The sequence below is a fragment of the Hyperoodon ampullatus genome (genome assembly GCF_949752795.1).
Source record: "Hyperoodon ampullatus genome assembly, chromosome: 10".
NCBI classification, from domain to species: Eukaryota; Metazoa; Chordata; class Mammalia; order Artiodactyla; family Ziphiidae; genus Hyperoodon; species Hyperoodon ampullatus.
Genome location: NC_136923.1, coordinates 4,696,882 through 4,712,352, shown reverse-complemented (window position 1 = coordinate 4,712,352; position 15,471 = coordinate 4,696,882). Strand labels below are relative to the sequence as shown.

General features: G+C 38.0%; 2 protein-coding genes across 4 annotated transcripts in view; one reads left to right on the top strand and one right to left on the bottom strand.

Annotated features, from left to right (window-relative positions):
• The window catches only part of NR2C2 (nuclear receptor subfamily 2 group C member 2), a gene marked incomplete at its 5' end in the record, with an annotated part of 64,544 nt that overhangs the window by 24,848 nt on the left and 24,225 nt on the right, over positions 1 to 15,471 (bottom strand). For 2 of the 3 annotated variants that reach the window (XM_079712934.1, XM_079712935.1), the window contains one exon: positions 1,796 to 1,906. In XM_079712934.1, the coding sequence (XP_079569060.1) occupies positions 1,796 to 1,906 (111 nt within the window). Of the gene's footprint in view, positions 1 to 1,178; positions 1,218 to 1,795; positions 1,907 to 15,471 lie in introns of those variants that run through there. The other variant, XM_079712936.1, reaches the window with a different exon arrangement.
• LOC307059812 (centromere protein P-like) lies at positions 6,487 to 7,350 on the top strand (the record flags this gene model as incomplete). Its single annotated transcript, XM_079714049.1, has 1 exon — positions 6,487 to 7,350. The coding sequence occupies one exon, from the start codon at positions 6,487 to 6,489 to the stop codon at positions 7,348 to 7,350; it is 864 nt and encodes a 287-aa protein (XP_079570175.1).

The window sequence follows — 15,471 nt, the reverse complement described above, 5'->3', positions numbered from 1 at the left end:
TGCATTTTAGCCAGGACAGTGGTGGAACCATGGGCCAAGCACCAGGGCATGGGAACAGCCCCAGTGTACGGAATGGGGTGCCTGAATACCCCTCAAGAAAACAGAAAGATCCTTCTTATACAAATACAGGGGGCTGTATACCCTCTCTTGAAACACAAACTAGCTACTGATGGAGTTTTCTGGAAGAACTTTCTATGCTCTCATCTGCCCTCAGATGGTTGTGAAACCATAATATAACATCCATGGTTAAATGTACAAAGTTAGTTCCTAGTTAGAGTTGGGAGAGTTATGTAGGCAGGATCCTAACACCTGCTACATAAAACTATAAAGGGCTCATTTTCAAGTCACAATCAGCAAATAAAAACAAAGCAAAAGAGAAAAAAATAACTTAGCTATATAAAGTTTCTAATTCTGAGGAACAGTAAAATCTCATTAACATTGGACCAATTACTTCTGAATTTCTAGACATTCAGATATGTGTTTCCTACTTGGTGTGAAGTTAAAAGAAGTGTATGAACTTTGGTATTTATGATAAAATATTATGTAATGCAGACATGATGGAAATATAATTTTTAACAACTCATTTCACTTTACTTATTAGAACTCTTCTATGCTTAGTTTATAATAATCCATAAAATCACTTTTAAGAATGGGTGAACACTATGGAAGTCATCTAGTTATTACAGCATACTACTCACTTATAGTGAGTTTTAAAATAAAGAAACTGTAAATGAAAGCAATCTTTTACTTATTCACTCAAATACCTGTCCACCTGCTATTCTCTCAAACTTACGTTACATAACTAGAGTTTTTTCTGCCATTCATTTCTGTTCATGTGCTTTGGTTTGGCCTTTTGAGATAACTATAAATCTTTTTTTTTTACATCTTTATTGGAGTATAATTGTTTTACATTGGTGTGTTAGTTTCTGCTTTATAACAAAGTGAATCAGTTATACACATACATATGTTCCCATATCCCCTCCCTCTTGCGTCTCCCTCCCACCCTCCCTATCCCACCCCTCTAGGTGGTCACAAAGCACCGAGCTGATCTCCCTGTGCTATGCGGCTGCTTCCCACTAGCTATTTATTTTACGTTTGGTAGTGTATATGAATCTTTAATGTATGTGTGTCATCAATAATTTTCCCTTCTTCTTGCTTGTTGATCATGATACATGTACCTTCTCTTTGTTCAGTGGGAAAGAGGCAGGTTCAGAGCCCTGGGAAGACTAAACTTCCCGTAAGTGAATATCATCAATTAGTTAACAATAACAACAATACTAGCAATAATAGTTATTATAGATAATTAGTACATACTGAATGTTATTATATGCCAAGCACCATTTCAAGCATTTTACAAGCAATATTCACTGATTCTTCCTAATAACCTTATGAGGTAAGTACTACTATTATGTACATTTTCTAAATGAAGAAAGTGAGACACTAGAAAAGCTATAAAATGGGGCATTGGATTTGACTTCAAGTGGAGGTCCACACTCTTAACTACTGAGACACACTACCTCTCAGTTTTGAAGCACACAAGTAATAAATGGTACTTCATTCCAATAGTTTGAAGTGACAGTTCAGACTTTTAGATTAAAAGTAAGTCAGCTTAGTAAATGTAAAATCTTTCTTCTTTTATCTTTTAAAAAATAAATGAGATTGTACTATACTTGATGCCTAAGAAGCACAGCTCCTTAGTGAAACCCTTAGGCAGGTTTGTTTTCAGAAACAATTCAGGGAAGGCAGGTCTGCCCTCAGGCAGGTAGCTGGAACCAAGTGGGACTGGTGCAGGTACCTGAATTCGCTGAGGTGAGGCTACCGCAGAATCAGTGGAGATTATCTGGATGCGCGGGGAGGGGCTGGTCATCCCTGGAGATTCCGGCCGAGAAGTCTGTGTACGTGGTACCTGTGGGTGAGAAGAGGGCTGCATCACAAGGGGGCTCAGAAAGATGCCCAGTGGTGGTTTGAGGACCATGCCTCTTGCTTTCACTGTGGCTTTGAGTGATAAAATTGTATAGTTTTCGATGACAAAGGAATCAGTGAGATATTTCCACAGAATGATCCTGAGAAATAGCTAAAATAGCTGTTTCTAATGTTGAAAAGCAAGAAAAAATGAAAGGTATTTTCAGGTCTGCTCTGCACAGCATCAATAAAATAAAAAGCTACCAAAATAACTTCTTAGAGATCATCTTTGAATTTTTTTCACTGTCTCTAAAGCCAGCTATAAAGCACTCCTTTAAGATGACAGGTTCCAGAAGACAGGCTCTCACAATACTGTTGAGGATGGCAAACAACCAGAATTACACTGGAAATTACTGGGATTAATACTTGTGAAAGAGTCTGGCAACCTCCCATCCTCACTGGGATAAAATCGGAAAAAGCTCATCAACACCCACTAAAGTCAAGGTTCAAGGTTCTGAATGGTCACTTGGGCACCTGAAGTGAGCAGATATTTTTCCTTGAATAAAAGTATATCATGGGGTTTCCCTGGTGGCGCAGTGGTTGAGAGTCCGCCTGCTGATGCAGGGGACACGGGTTCGTGTCCCGGTCCGGGAAGATCCCACATGCCGCGGAGTGGCTGGGCCCGTGAGCCATGGCTGCTGGGCCTGTGCGTCTGGAGCCTGTGCTCCGCAACGGGAGAGGCCACAACAGTGAGAGGCCCGCGTACCACACACACACAAAAAGTATATATCATGAACCAATGCTTTTCGAACTTCAAAAAAAAAAAACAAAAAAAGGAAAAAGAAGGAGAAGAGGAGGAGGAGGAGGAAGCAACACTTCCCAATTCATTCTATGAGGCCAGTATTACCTGATACCAAAACCAGACAGACATTACAAGAAAACTACAGATCAATATTCCTTATGAATATAGATGCAACAATCTGCAACAAAACCCTAGCAAAATGAATCCAGGAGCATATAAAGAATCATACACTATGACTAAGTGGGATTTATCCCAGGAATGCAAGGTTGGTTCAGCATATGAATCAAACAATGTAACACACCCAAGAACAGAGGACAAAAGCCAAATGATCACCTCAACGTACAGAGGAAGCATTTGACAAAATTCAACACTCTTTCATGATAAAAACACTCAAGAAAATAAGAACAGAAGTACTGGGCTTCCCTGGTGGTGCAGTGGTTAAGAATCCACCTGCCAATGCAGGGGACACGGGTTCGAGCCCTGGTCTGGGAAGATCCCACATGCTGAGGAGCTACTGAGCCTGTGCACCACAACTAGTGAAGCCCGTGTGCCTAGAGCCTGTGTTCTGCAACGAGAGAAGCCACTGAAATGAGAAGCCTGTGCATGGCAACGAAGAGTAGCCCCCGCTCACCGCAACTAGAGAAAGCCTGCTTGCAGCAGCAAAGACCCAGTGCAACCAAAAATTAAATATTTTAAATATTTTAAAAAAGAATAGAAGTACTGATATTCTATCAATCTGATAACGAGTATCTATAAAATACAGCTAACATAATACTTAGTGATGGAAGACTGAAAGCTCTCTCCTAAGATCAGGAACAAGACAAAGATGTCTGCTTTCACCATGTCTACTTGACACTGTACTGGAAGTTCTTGACAGGGCAATTAGGAAAGAAAAAGAAACAAAAGCAGCCAGATTTGGAAAGAAGGAAAACTATCTCTTTTTGCAGATGATACGATCTTGTACACAGAAAATCTGAAAGAATCTACAGAAAAACTATTAGCGCTAGTAAATGAGTTTCAAGGTTGCAGAATACAAGATTAACATATAAAAATAAGTTATCTTCCTATAAGTTAGCAAAGGGCAATCAGAAAATAAAATTAAAGGAACAATCCCACTGACCATAGCATCAAACACAAGAAAATACTTAGGAATAAATTTAACAAAAATGTAGTATTTGTATACTGAAAACTACAAAACACTGTTGAAAGAAATTAAAGAAGACCTAGATGACATCTGTGTTCATGGATCAGAAGACTTAATATTGTTAAGATGACAATACTACACAAATTGATCAACAGATTTAATATGGCTGCTATCAAAATTCTAGCTGCCTACACTGCATAAATTGACAAGCTCATCCTAAAATTCATGGAAATGCAAGAGACCGAGAATAGCCAAACAATCTTGAAAAAGAACAAAGTTGGAGGACTCACACTTCCTGGCTTCAAAACTTATTATAAAGCTACAGTAATCAAAACTGTTGGCAATGGCATAAAAACAGACACAATGACCAACAAAACAGAAGAAAGAGCCCAGAAATAAACCCTCCCATATGTGGTCAGATGATTTTTGACAAAAGTGGCGTGGCAATTCAATGGGGAAAGAACAGTATTTTCAACAAATGGTGATGGAACAACTGGACACAACATAGAAGGATGAAACTGGACCCCTCCCTCCTACTATATGGAAAACAATTAACTCAAGAGAGAGAATTCTGGGAAGATGGTGGAGTAGGAAGCACCAGGAATCTCTTTCCCTACCTAGACCACAAATGCACTGGTGGAATCTGTCTGATGTAACTATTTTGGAACTCAGGAGTCTACTGGAGGCTTGCAATTTCCAGGGGAAGCCTTGGACCATAAATTGTAGTTAATTTTGGTCAACTCCAGCTCCTAGCACAGTAGCAGCAGCTACCCATTCCCCACATCTACCCTATAACAGGCAGCTGTGCACATGTTCCAGGAGCAGCTTGCACACAGCTTGTGGGAGCCAGGGTGGGCAAAAAGGGCCCTTGTCCTCCAAATACTGGGGATCTGTGCTCCAATCACTGATTGCTTCCTCTGATCCCAGAGGTGCAGACAAAGAAGGGATATCCATGGTCTTTGTACTTCCTCCTACTGTTGCAAGCCCCTCCATTTCTGCTGAAGTGATTTCCAGGGGACTTAAAAGACTGGATTGCTTCCCCCCCCTCCCCATTTTTCTCTTTATCCTCTATTGGGAACCAGACATTAAAGACAAGGACATTCAAAACTAACTGCATATACAGGGACAATTAGAAAGTAAATACACATGCTCAGAGAAAGGCACAGGTTTAGAAAAGACCCTAGAAAAGACCTTAAGTTTACATGTCAGGATGCTCCTTGGAAGAGAAACAGCTTACAACAAAAACAACAAAGTAACAAAAAACAGTAAATATTTGGAAAGGGAGAGAATCTGATTTCCAGAGTTACCACATTATTAGATTTAAATGTCCAGATGCAAATGTTGTTTCAACAACAACAACAAAACCACATGGCATACAAAGAAACAAGAAATTATGATCCATTCAAAGGAAAAAAAAAATCAACATAAGTTATCCCTGAAAAAGATCTCATGTCAAATGTATTAGACAAAGACTGAACTAAAGGAAGATGTGGAAAACTCAGAAAACGATGTAAGAACGAAATGGAAATACCAATAAACAGATAGAAACCCTAGAAAGAAACCAAAAAAAATTTTTTGGAGCTGAAAACTACAATAACTGAAATGAAAAATTCACTAAAAGGATTCAAAGGAAGATTTGAACAAGCAGAAGAATCAGTTACCTTGATAGAAATTAGTGAGTCTGAGGAACAGAAAGAAAAAAGATGGAAGAAAACTGACCAGTGCCTATGAGGCCTACAGGATACCAAAAAGTAGACCAACATAGCATTGTGGGAGTCTGGAGGACAAAAAGGGGAGTGAGCAAAGAATATATGAAGAAATAATGTCTGAAAACTTCCCAAATTTGATCAAAGACATGAACATAAACATCCAAGCTCACCAAACTCCAAGTAATAGGAACTCAAAGAGACCGAAATCAAAACATTATAATCAAACTTTCAGAAGACAAAAAGAGAACATTTTGAAAACAGTAAGAGAAAAGCAAATTATCACATACGCAGGACCTGCAATTAGATTATTTGCAGATTTCTCATGAGAAACTTTGGAGACCAGAAGGCAGTTGGCCAATACAAAGTGCTCAAAGAAAAGAAACCTGTCAACCCCAAATACTATACCCGGCAAAACTATCCTTCAAAAGTGAGGGAGATTATAATTAAAATGGCAAAAGTTAAAGATAAAGAGAGGATTCTAAAGGCAGCGAGAGAAAAACAAAGAGTTGATTTTATAAGGGAACCCCCATAAGGCTATCTGCTGATTTCTCTACAGAAATGCTGCAGGCCAGAAGGGAGTGGCAAGATAAATTCAAAGTCCTAAAAGGGAAAAACCTGCAACCTAGGATACTCTACACAGCAAGATTATCATTAGAATAGAAGGAGAATCAAAGAATTTCACGGACAAGCAAAAACTAAAAGAATACGGCAATACTAAACTTGTAACCTAAAAGAAATATTAAAAAGTCTTCTCTAAATAAGAAAGAAGCAAAAAAAAAAAAGAAAGAAAAGAAAAAAGCAGCAGCAGCAGCAGCAAGAATCTATAGGAAAGAAAAAAAAAAAAACAAAACTCCACAATTGGAGCCTTCCCTGGTGGCGCAGTGGTAAGAATCCACTTGCCGTAGGCAGCTTCCTATCAGCGCGGCCCTATGGATTCTCAGCTGGCTGAGGCTCGCGCTTTGGAAGCCGAGATCACTTTGAGGCGGGCGTGCGTGGAGCCGCTGGCACCCGGGGAAGACACCTCCCGAATTCAAAAATCATTTCAAGAAATATACCAAGCAGACTCTGAAGGATGGGAATTGTCAAAAGATCTGAGAAGTCATCTTGGACATTTAGAATCAGAACTTCAGTTTCTAAGTACGCTTACTGGCATCAGTATAAGACATTACTCCAAGAAGACAGAGGACCTAATGAGCACTGAGATGACAGAAAAGAGTATAAAGAAAGTTCTGCAGAGACACAGATTATTAGGAAATTGCCACATGATTACGTTTCAACTTGAATTTCAGCTTCTGGAAATCCAGAATAAGGAGAGTTTATCTTCTGTTATTACTGACGTCAGCATAATAATGGAACCCACCGAATATTCAGAATTAAGTGAATTTGTGTCTAGAGCAGAAGAAAGAAGAGATCTGTTTATGTTTTTCCGAAGCCTACACTTCTTTGTGGAACGGTGTGAATATCGTAAGCGCACATTTAAACGTTTCAAGGAAAAGTACCCAGAGGCTGTGCACCTTTCAGAGAGGGCCTTGTCCAGCTGCATGGGCATCAGGAGCCCCAGTCGACCAGGGTTTGAACCAGTAATTGTTTGGAGGATACAAATAGATGAAGAAGGGAAGGTTTTGCCAAAGCTGGATCTTCTCAACAAAGTGCCGCTGCAAGCCCTGGAACTGGACAAGAACGGAGTCATAGAAACTGCTCCTCTCAGCTTCCGAACCCTACTGGGCGTGCTGGGCATTGAAGCCACTCTGGAAAGTCTGATTAAATCACTTCATACAGAGGCAAGCAACTAGTTCCCAAACAGTGAACAACTACACGTAGAAGTAAGATGCTGTACCTGGAGGCATGTGATTTTATTGAATATAAAAATTTGCTCTTTTCCACTTAGAAACCTTACCTCTAAAACATGTTTATGCAGTTATGGCACATTATATATAAGTTGTCAGAACATGAAAAATAAATACAGTTATTTAAATTCAAAAGAAAAAAAAAAAAAGAATCCGCTTGCCAATGCAGGGAACAGGGGTTCGAGCCTGGTCTGGGAAGATCCCATATGCTGCAGAGCAACTAAGCCCATGTGCCACAATTACTGAGCCTGTGCTCTAGAGTCTGCATGCCACAACTACCAAAGCCTATGTGCCTAGAGCCCATGCTCCTTAACAAGAGAAGCCACCGCAGTAAGCCCACACACCACAACGAAGAGTACCCCCCACTTGCTGCAACTAGAGAAAGCCCATCTACAGCAATGAAGACCCAACACAGCCAAAAATAAATAAATAAATATAGATAAATGAATAAATTACTTTAAAAAAAACATAATAGGAAAGTAGATCACTTAAATAAGCCAGTACACAGATTAAAAAATTTAAAACAAATTTTTGGGGGGTGAATGTGATAACTAAAATGAACAGCAAAAACATAAACATGAAGATATAAAAGAGGACATAGGGTCTTCCCTGGTGGCACAGTGGTTGAGAGTCCGCCTGCCAATGCAAGGGACACGGGTTCGTGCCCCGGTCCGGGAAGATCCCACATGCCGTGGAGCGGCTGGGCCCGTGAGCCATGGCCACTGAGCCTGCGTGGCCGGAGGCTGTGCTCTGCAACGGGAGAGGCCACAACAGTGAGAGGTCCACATACCGCAAAAAAAAAAAAAAAAGAAGGCATAAAAATCATAAAATGTGGGAGAGTAAGAAATTGTAGATTTTTTTTTTTAGAATGTATCTGGAGTCTATATGACAACCAGTCTAAAGCAAGTAGATAACAGTAATAGGTTAGCATACCTGAAAAACAGGGTAACCACAAATCAAAAACATTATTCACAAAAACCAAAAAGAAGAAAACACAAGCATAATATAAAAGAAAACCATCAAACCACAAAAGGAAAAACAAACAAAAAAAGGAACGAAGAAGAAATATAAAATCAACTGGAAAACATTTACAATGGCAATAAATATATATCTACCAATAATTACCTTAAATGTCAATGGATTATATGCCCCCATCAAATGACACAGGGTGGTAGACTGGATAATAAAATAAGAGCCTACAATATGCTTCCTACAAGGAACCCTTTAGAGCGAAGAACACACATAGATTGAAAGTGAAGGGATGGAAGAAGGTATTTCATGCAAACGGAAATGAGAAGAAAGCAGGGGGCAGCAATACTCATGTGAGACAAAACAGACTTTAAAACAAAATCCACAAAGAAAGACAAAGAAGGACACCATATAATGATAAAAGGATCAATACAAAAAGAGGCTATTACACTCATTAACATATGCACCCAATATAGGAGCACCTATATACATAAAACAAATACTAACAGATATAAATGGAGAAACTGATGAGAACACAGTAATAGTAGGAAATTTTAACACCACACTGACATCAATGGACAGATTGTCCAGAAAGAAAATCAATAAGGCAACAGAGATCCTAAATGACACAATAGAACAGTTAGACTTAATGGATATTTTCAGGACATTACATCAAAAAAAAAAACCCAGAATACATATTCTTTTCAAGTGCACATGGAACTTTCTCTAGGACAGACCACACACTAGGACACGTAACAAGTCTCAACAAATTTAAGAGGACAGAAATCATTTCAAGCATCTTTTCTGACCACAATGGCAGCATGAAACTAGAAATCAACCACAGAAAGAGAAATGAGAGAAAAAAAAACGATTACATGGAGACTAAACAACATGCTACTAAAAAATCAACAGGTCAACGATGAAATCAGAACATACCTTGAAATAAATGACAATGATAACACAACCATACAAAATCTATGGGATGCAGCAAAAACTGTCCTTAGAAGAAAGTTCATAGCAATACAGGCTTTCCTCAAAAAACAAGAAAAAATCTCAAATAAGCATCCTAACCTGCCATCTAAAGAATCAGAAAAAGGAGAACAAAACCTTAAGTCAGCAGAAGGAAGAAAATAATAAAGACCAGAGAGGAAATAAACAGAGATTAAAAAAACAACAGAAAAAGAACAATCAAACCAAGAGCTGGGTTTTTGAAAGGGTAAACAAAATCTACAAACCTCTAGCCAGGCTCACCATAAAGAAAAGAGAGAGGACCCAATAAACAAAATAAATGAAAGAGGACAAGTAAAAACTGATACCACAGAAATACAAAAAAACCATAAAAGGATACAACTATATGCCAACAAATTGGACAACCTAGAAGAAATGGACAAGTTTCTAGAAACATACAGCCCACCAAAACTGAATCGAGAAGAAATAATTTGAACAGACTGATTACTAGATGTGAAATAGAATCTGTAATTTAAAAAACTCCCTGCAAACAAAAGTCCAAGACCAGATGGCTTCACTGGGGAATTCTACAAAACATTAAAAGAACTTACACCAATCATTTTCAAACTCTTCCAAAAGAGTGAAGAGGCGGGAACACTCCCAAAGTCGTTCTAGAAAGCCACCTCACCCTGATACCAAAACCAGACAAAGACACTACCAAAAAAGAAAATTACAGGCCAATATCTTTGATGAATACAGATGCAAAAATTCTCAACAAAATATTAGCAAACTGAACCCAACAATACATAAAAAAGATCATACACCACAACCAAGTTGGATTCATCCCAGGGTCACAAGAATGGTTCAAGATACACAAATGAATCAATGTGATACACCACATCAACAAAAGAAAAGACAAAACCACATGATCATCTCAATAGATGCAGAAAAGGCATTTGATAAAATTCAACATCCATTCATAATAAAAACTCTTGCCAAGTACGTATAGAGGGAACATATCTCAACATAATAAAAGCTATTTATGACAAACCCACAGCCAACATAATACTCAATGGTGAAAAGCTGAAAGCCTTCCTGCTAAAATCTGGAATAAGGCAAGGATGCCCACTCTTACCACTTCTATTCAACAAGTTTTAGAAGTCCTAGACACAACAATCAGACAAGAAAAATAAATAAAAGGTATCCAAACTGGAAGGAAGAGGTAAAATTGTCATCATACGCAGATGACATGATACTAAGATACAGAAGACCCTCAAGACTCCACATAAAAACTACTAGAAGTGATAAGTGAATTCAGCAAGGTAGCAGGATACAAAGTTAACATATCAGTTGTATTTCTTTACACTAGCAATGAAATATTGGAAAGGGAAAGTAAAAAAAAAAAACCTTTAAAAATCGCATTAAAAAATAAATACTTAGTAAAATACTTAGGAATAAACCTGACCAAGGAGGTGAAAGACTTACATGCTGAGAACTATAAAACACTGATAAAGGAATCTGAAGATAATACAAAGAAATGGAAAGATATCCCATGTTCTTGGATTGGAAGAATTAATATTGTTAAAATGGCCACACTACCCAAAGCAATCTACAGATTTAATGCAATCCTTATCAAATTACCCATGACATTTTTCACAGAACTAGAACGAATACTCCTATAATTTTTATGGAACCATAAGAGACCCAGAGGGCTTCCCTGGTGGCGCAGTGGTTGAGAGTCTGCCTGCCAGTGCAGGGGACATGGGTTCGTGCCCCAGTCCGGGAAGATCCCACATGCTGCGGAGCGGCTGGGCCCGTGAGCCATGGCCGCTGAGCCTGTGCGTCCAGAGCCTGTGCTCCACAACGGGAGAGGCCACAACAGTGAGAGGCCCACGTACCGCAAAAAAAAAAAAAAAAAAAAAGACCCAGAACTTCCAAAGCAATCCTGAGGAAAAAAGAATAAAGCTGGAAGCATAACCCTCCCAGATTTCAGCCAATACTACAAAGCTACAGTAATCAAAATCTCATGATATTGGCACAAATACAGACATATGGATCAACCAGAAATAAACCCACACACCTATGGTCAATTAATCTTCGACAAAGGAGGCAAAAATACACAATGAAGAAAGGACTTTCTTCAGCAAGTGGTGCTGGGAAAGCTGGGCAGCCGCATGTAACTCAACAAAGTTAGAACACTCCCTCACACCCTACACAAAAATAAACTCAAAATGGCTTAAAGACATATATAACACTTGACACCATACAACTCCTAGAAAAGAACATAGGCAAAACATTCTCTGACATAAATTATAGCAATGTTTTCTGAGGTCAGTCTCCCAAGACAATAGAAATAAAAACAAAAATAAAACTTAGAAGCTTTTGCACAGCAAAGTATACCATAAACAAAACAAAAAGACAACCTGAGGACTGGGAGAAAATACTTGCAAATGATGTGACTGACAAGGGCTTAATTTCCAAAATATACAAACAGCTCATACAACTCAATAACAGAAAAAGGCAAACAACCCAATCAAAAAATGGGCAGAAGACCTAAATAGATATTTCTCCAAAGAAGACCATACAGTTGGCCAATAGGCACATGAAAAGATGCTCAACATCACTAATTATTAGAGAAATGCAAATCAAAACTATAATGAGGTATCACCTCACACTAGTCAGAATGGTCATCATTAAAAAGTCTACAAATAGGGCTTCCCTGGTGGCACACTGGTTAAGAATCCGCCTGCCAATGCAGGGGACATGGGTTTGAGGCCTGGTCCGGGAAGATCCCACGTGCCTCGGAGCAACTAAGCCTGTGCGCCACAGCTACTGAGCCTGTGCTCTAGAGTCTGCAAGCCACAACTGCTGAGCCCACATGCCTAGAGCCCGTGCTCCACAACAGAAGCCACCACAATGAGAAGCCCGCGCACCACAATGAAGAGTAGCCCCCACTCGCCACAGCTAGAGAAAGTTCCTCTGAAGCAATAAAGACCCAACGCAACCAAAAATAAAAATAAATAATTTTTTTTAAAAAGTCTACAAATAATAAATGCTGGAGAGGGTGTGGAGAAAAGAGAACCCTCCTACACTGTTGGTGGGAATGTAAATTGGTGCAGCTACTGTGGCAAACAGCATGGAGGTTTGCTAAAAAACTAAAATAAAGAGTTGCCATATGATCCAGCAACCACACTCCTAGGCATGTATCTGGTGAAAACTCTTAATTCGAAAAGAAACATCACCCCAATGTTCACAGCAACACTATTTACAATAGCCAAGACATGGAAGCAACCTAAATGTACATTGACAGATGAATGGATAAAGAAGATGCAGTATGTATATATAATATATATATATATATATATACACACATAGTGGAATACAACTCAGCCATAAAAAAGAATGAAATAATCCCATTTGCAGCAACATGGATGGACCTAGAGATTATCATGCTAAGTGAAGTAAGTAAGAGAAAGAGAAATAGCATATGATATCACTTATATGTGGAATCTTTAAAAAAATGATACAAATGAACATATTTACAAAACAGAAGCAGACTCACAGACACAGAAGACAGACTTATGGTTACCAAAGGGGAAGGGGATAAATTAGGAGTCTGGGATTAGCAGATACAAGTGCCAATGAAAATAATCAATAAAGAATCTATAGTAAGAAGAGTTTTATTTGAGCCAAACTAAGGACGAGCCCAGAAGCCAGCTTCCCAGATTAGTCTGAGAAGCTCCTCTGGAGAAGCATGGTTTCCAGCACAGTTTTATATCTTGTCAGAACAAAGAACATTACATTTCTTCAAGGTTTAAAAACAAAAAACCCCACGAAGATCAGAGATCAGTAAGTCAGCATGGCCTTGGCACCTGGGAAGGGAGTTTTATCATCAAAGAAGGCCCAGCATTGGCGCCTAAGGAAGAGAGGAATCTTTATTTTTGACATGGACATTCTTTACTTCTGGTCAGCGTGCCCTTTTCTTTAATAATTAAAGCAGATGTACAATGTATGTTTGATAGGCCACAAACAGGCTATTTTAGTTAGCATAAAATTCAAGTTAACTCATGCATAAGCCAGAATGACTTCCCTGTATCTCAATACGTGCAAATTTCTTTTATCTCAAACTACACACACACACACACACACACACATATACTACATATATTTACATATATAAAATAGATAAACAACAAGGTCCTTTTGTATAGCACAGGGAACTATATTCAATATCCTGTAATAAACCATAATGGAAAAGAATATGAAAAAGAATATATATATAAAAAACTGAATCACTCTGCTGTATGCCAGAAACACAACATTGTAAATCAACTATACCTCAATTAACATAAATAGATAAATAAATAAATATTTCTAAAACTGAGGGAGAAACCAAGACATTCCCAGATAAACAAAAGGTAAGGGAATTTGTGATCACTAGCCTTGCCCTGCAAGAAATGCTCAAGGGAGTCCTACAAGGTGAAAGGAAAAAACACTAGGACATTGGAGAAATAAAGATTTCAATACAGGTAAATATGTGGGCAATTATAAAAGCTAGTATTATTGTAGTGATGGTTTACAACTATACTTTTTATTTTCTACAAATACATTTAAAGAAAAAAAAACCCCTCAATTATCAGTGTAAAAGCTAGTACTGTTGTGACTTTAACTCTTGTTTTCTACACAGGAGACTAATGTATGTAAAAGAATTATTAGCTTATGTTTTGGGGCACACAATGCATAAAGATGTAATCTGTGACAACAACAACTGAAAGGGGTGGGGACAGAGCTGTAAAGCAAGAATGTTTTTCTATGTGACTGAAGTTAAATTGGTATAAATTCAAACTAGAGTGAATCTGTAATTTTAGGATGTTATATGTAATCCCCATGGTAACCATGAAGAAAAAAGCTATAGAATATATACAAAAAAATGAGAAATGATTTAAACATTTCAATACCCAAAAAATCAACTAAACATAAAAGAAGACAGGAATGCAGGAAATGAAGGACAGAAAAAGCTGTAAGGCATATATAAAACGAAGAGCAAAATGACAGAAGTCCCTCCTCATCAGTAAATATTTAAATGCAAATGCATTAAACTCTCTAATCAAGAGATAACGGCAGAATATTATAGAGAAACTCTGTTCCAACTGCATGCTGCCTATAAGAGACTCACTTTAGAACCAAAGATACAAACAGACTGAAAATGAAAGGGAAAAGACCATGTGAATAGAAATCAAAAGACAGCAGAGGTAGCTATACTAAAATCAAACAAAACAGACTTGAAATTTTAAAAGGTTGTAAGAGACAAAGGATGCTAATAAGAGGATCAACACAGCAAGAAGATATAACAATCACAAACATTTACACACCTAATAACCAGAAAAATATGTGAAGCCCAAACTGATAGAACTTAAGGAAGAAATGGACAGTTCTGCAATAATAATTGGAGACTTAAATAGCCCAATCTCAGTAATGGACAGAACCACTAGAGAGAAGATGTATGAGGAAACAGAAGACTTAACACAATAAAAACTAACTAGATTGAACACACTATACAGAACACTCTACTCAGAAACAACAAAGACACATTCTTCTCTAGTACACATGGGACACTCTCCAGGACAGGCCATAAGTTCAGCCACAAATTAAATCTCAACAAATTTTAAAAGACAGATATCATACAAAGTGTCTTCTCCGACCATAACAGGATGAAGTTAGAAATCACTAACAGAAGGAAACTGCAAAAATCGCAAATCTGTGGAAATTAAATAACACATTCTTAAACAGCCAATGGATCAAAGAGGAAATCATGAGGGTAATTATAAAAAACTTAGAGATGAATGGAAACGAAAACACAACATACCAAAACTTAGGGGACATTGCAAAAGTGGTGTTAAGTGGGAAATTTATGAGCTATAAGTACTTACATTAAAAAAAAAAAAAGATCTCAAATGAACAACCTAACTTTTACAACTAGAATAAAAAAAGAACAAACTGAATCCAAAGCTGGCAGGAGAAAGGATACAATAAAGATTATAGAAGAGAAAAAAGAAATATAGAAAACAGAAAATCAATGAAACTAAAAATTGATTCTTTGAAAAGATCAACAAAATTGACAAATCTTTAGCTAGGTAGACTAAGGGGAAA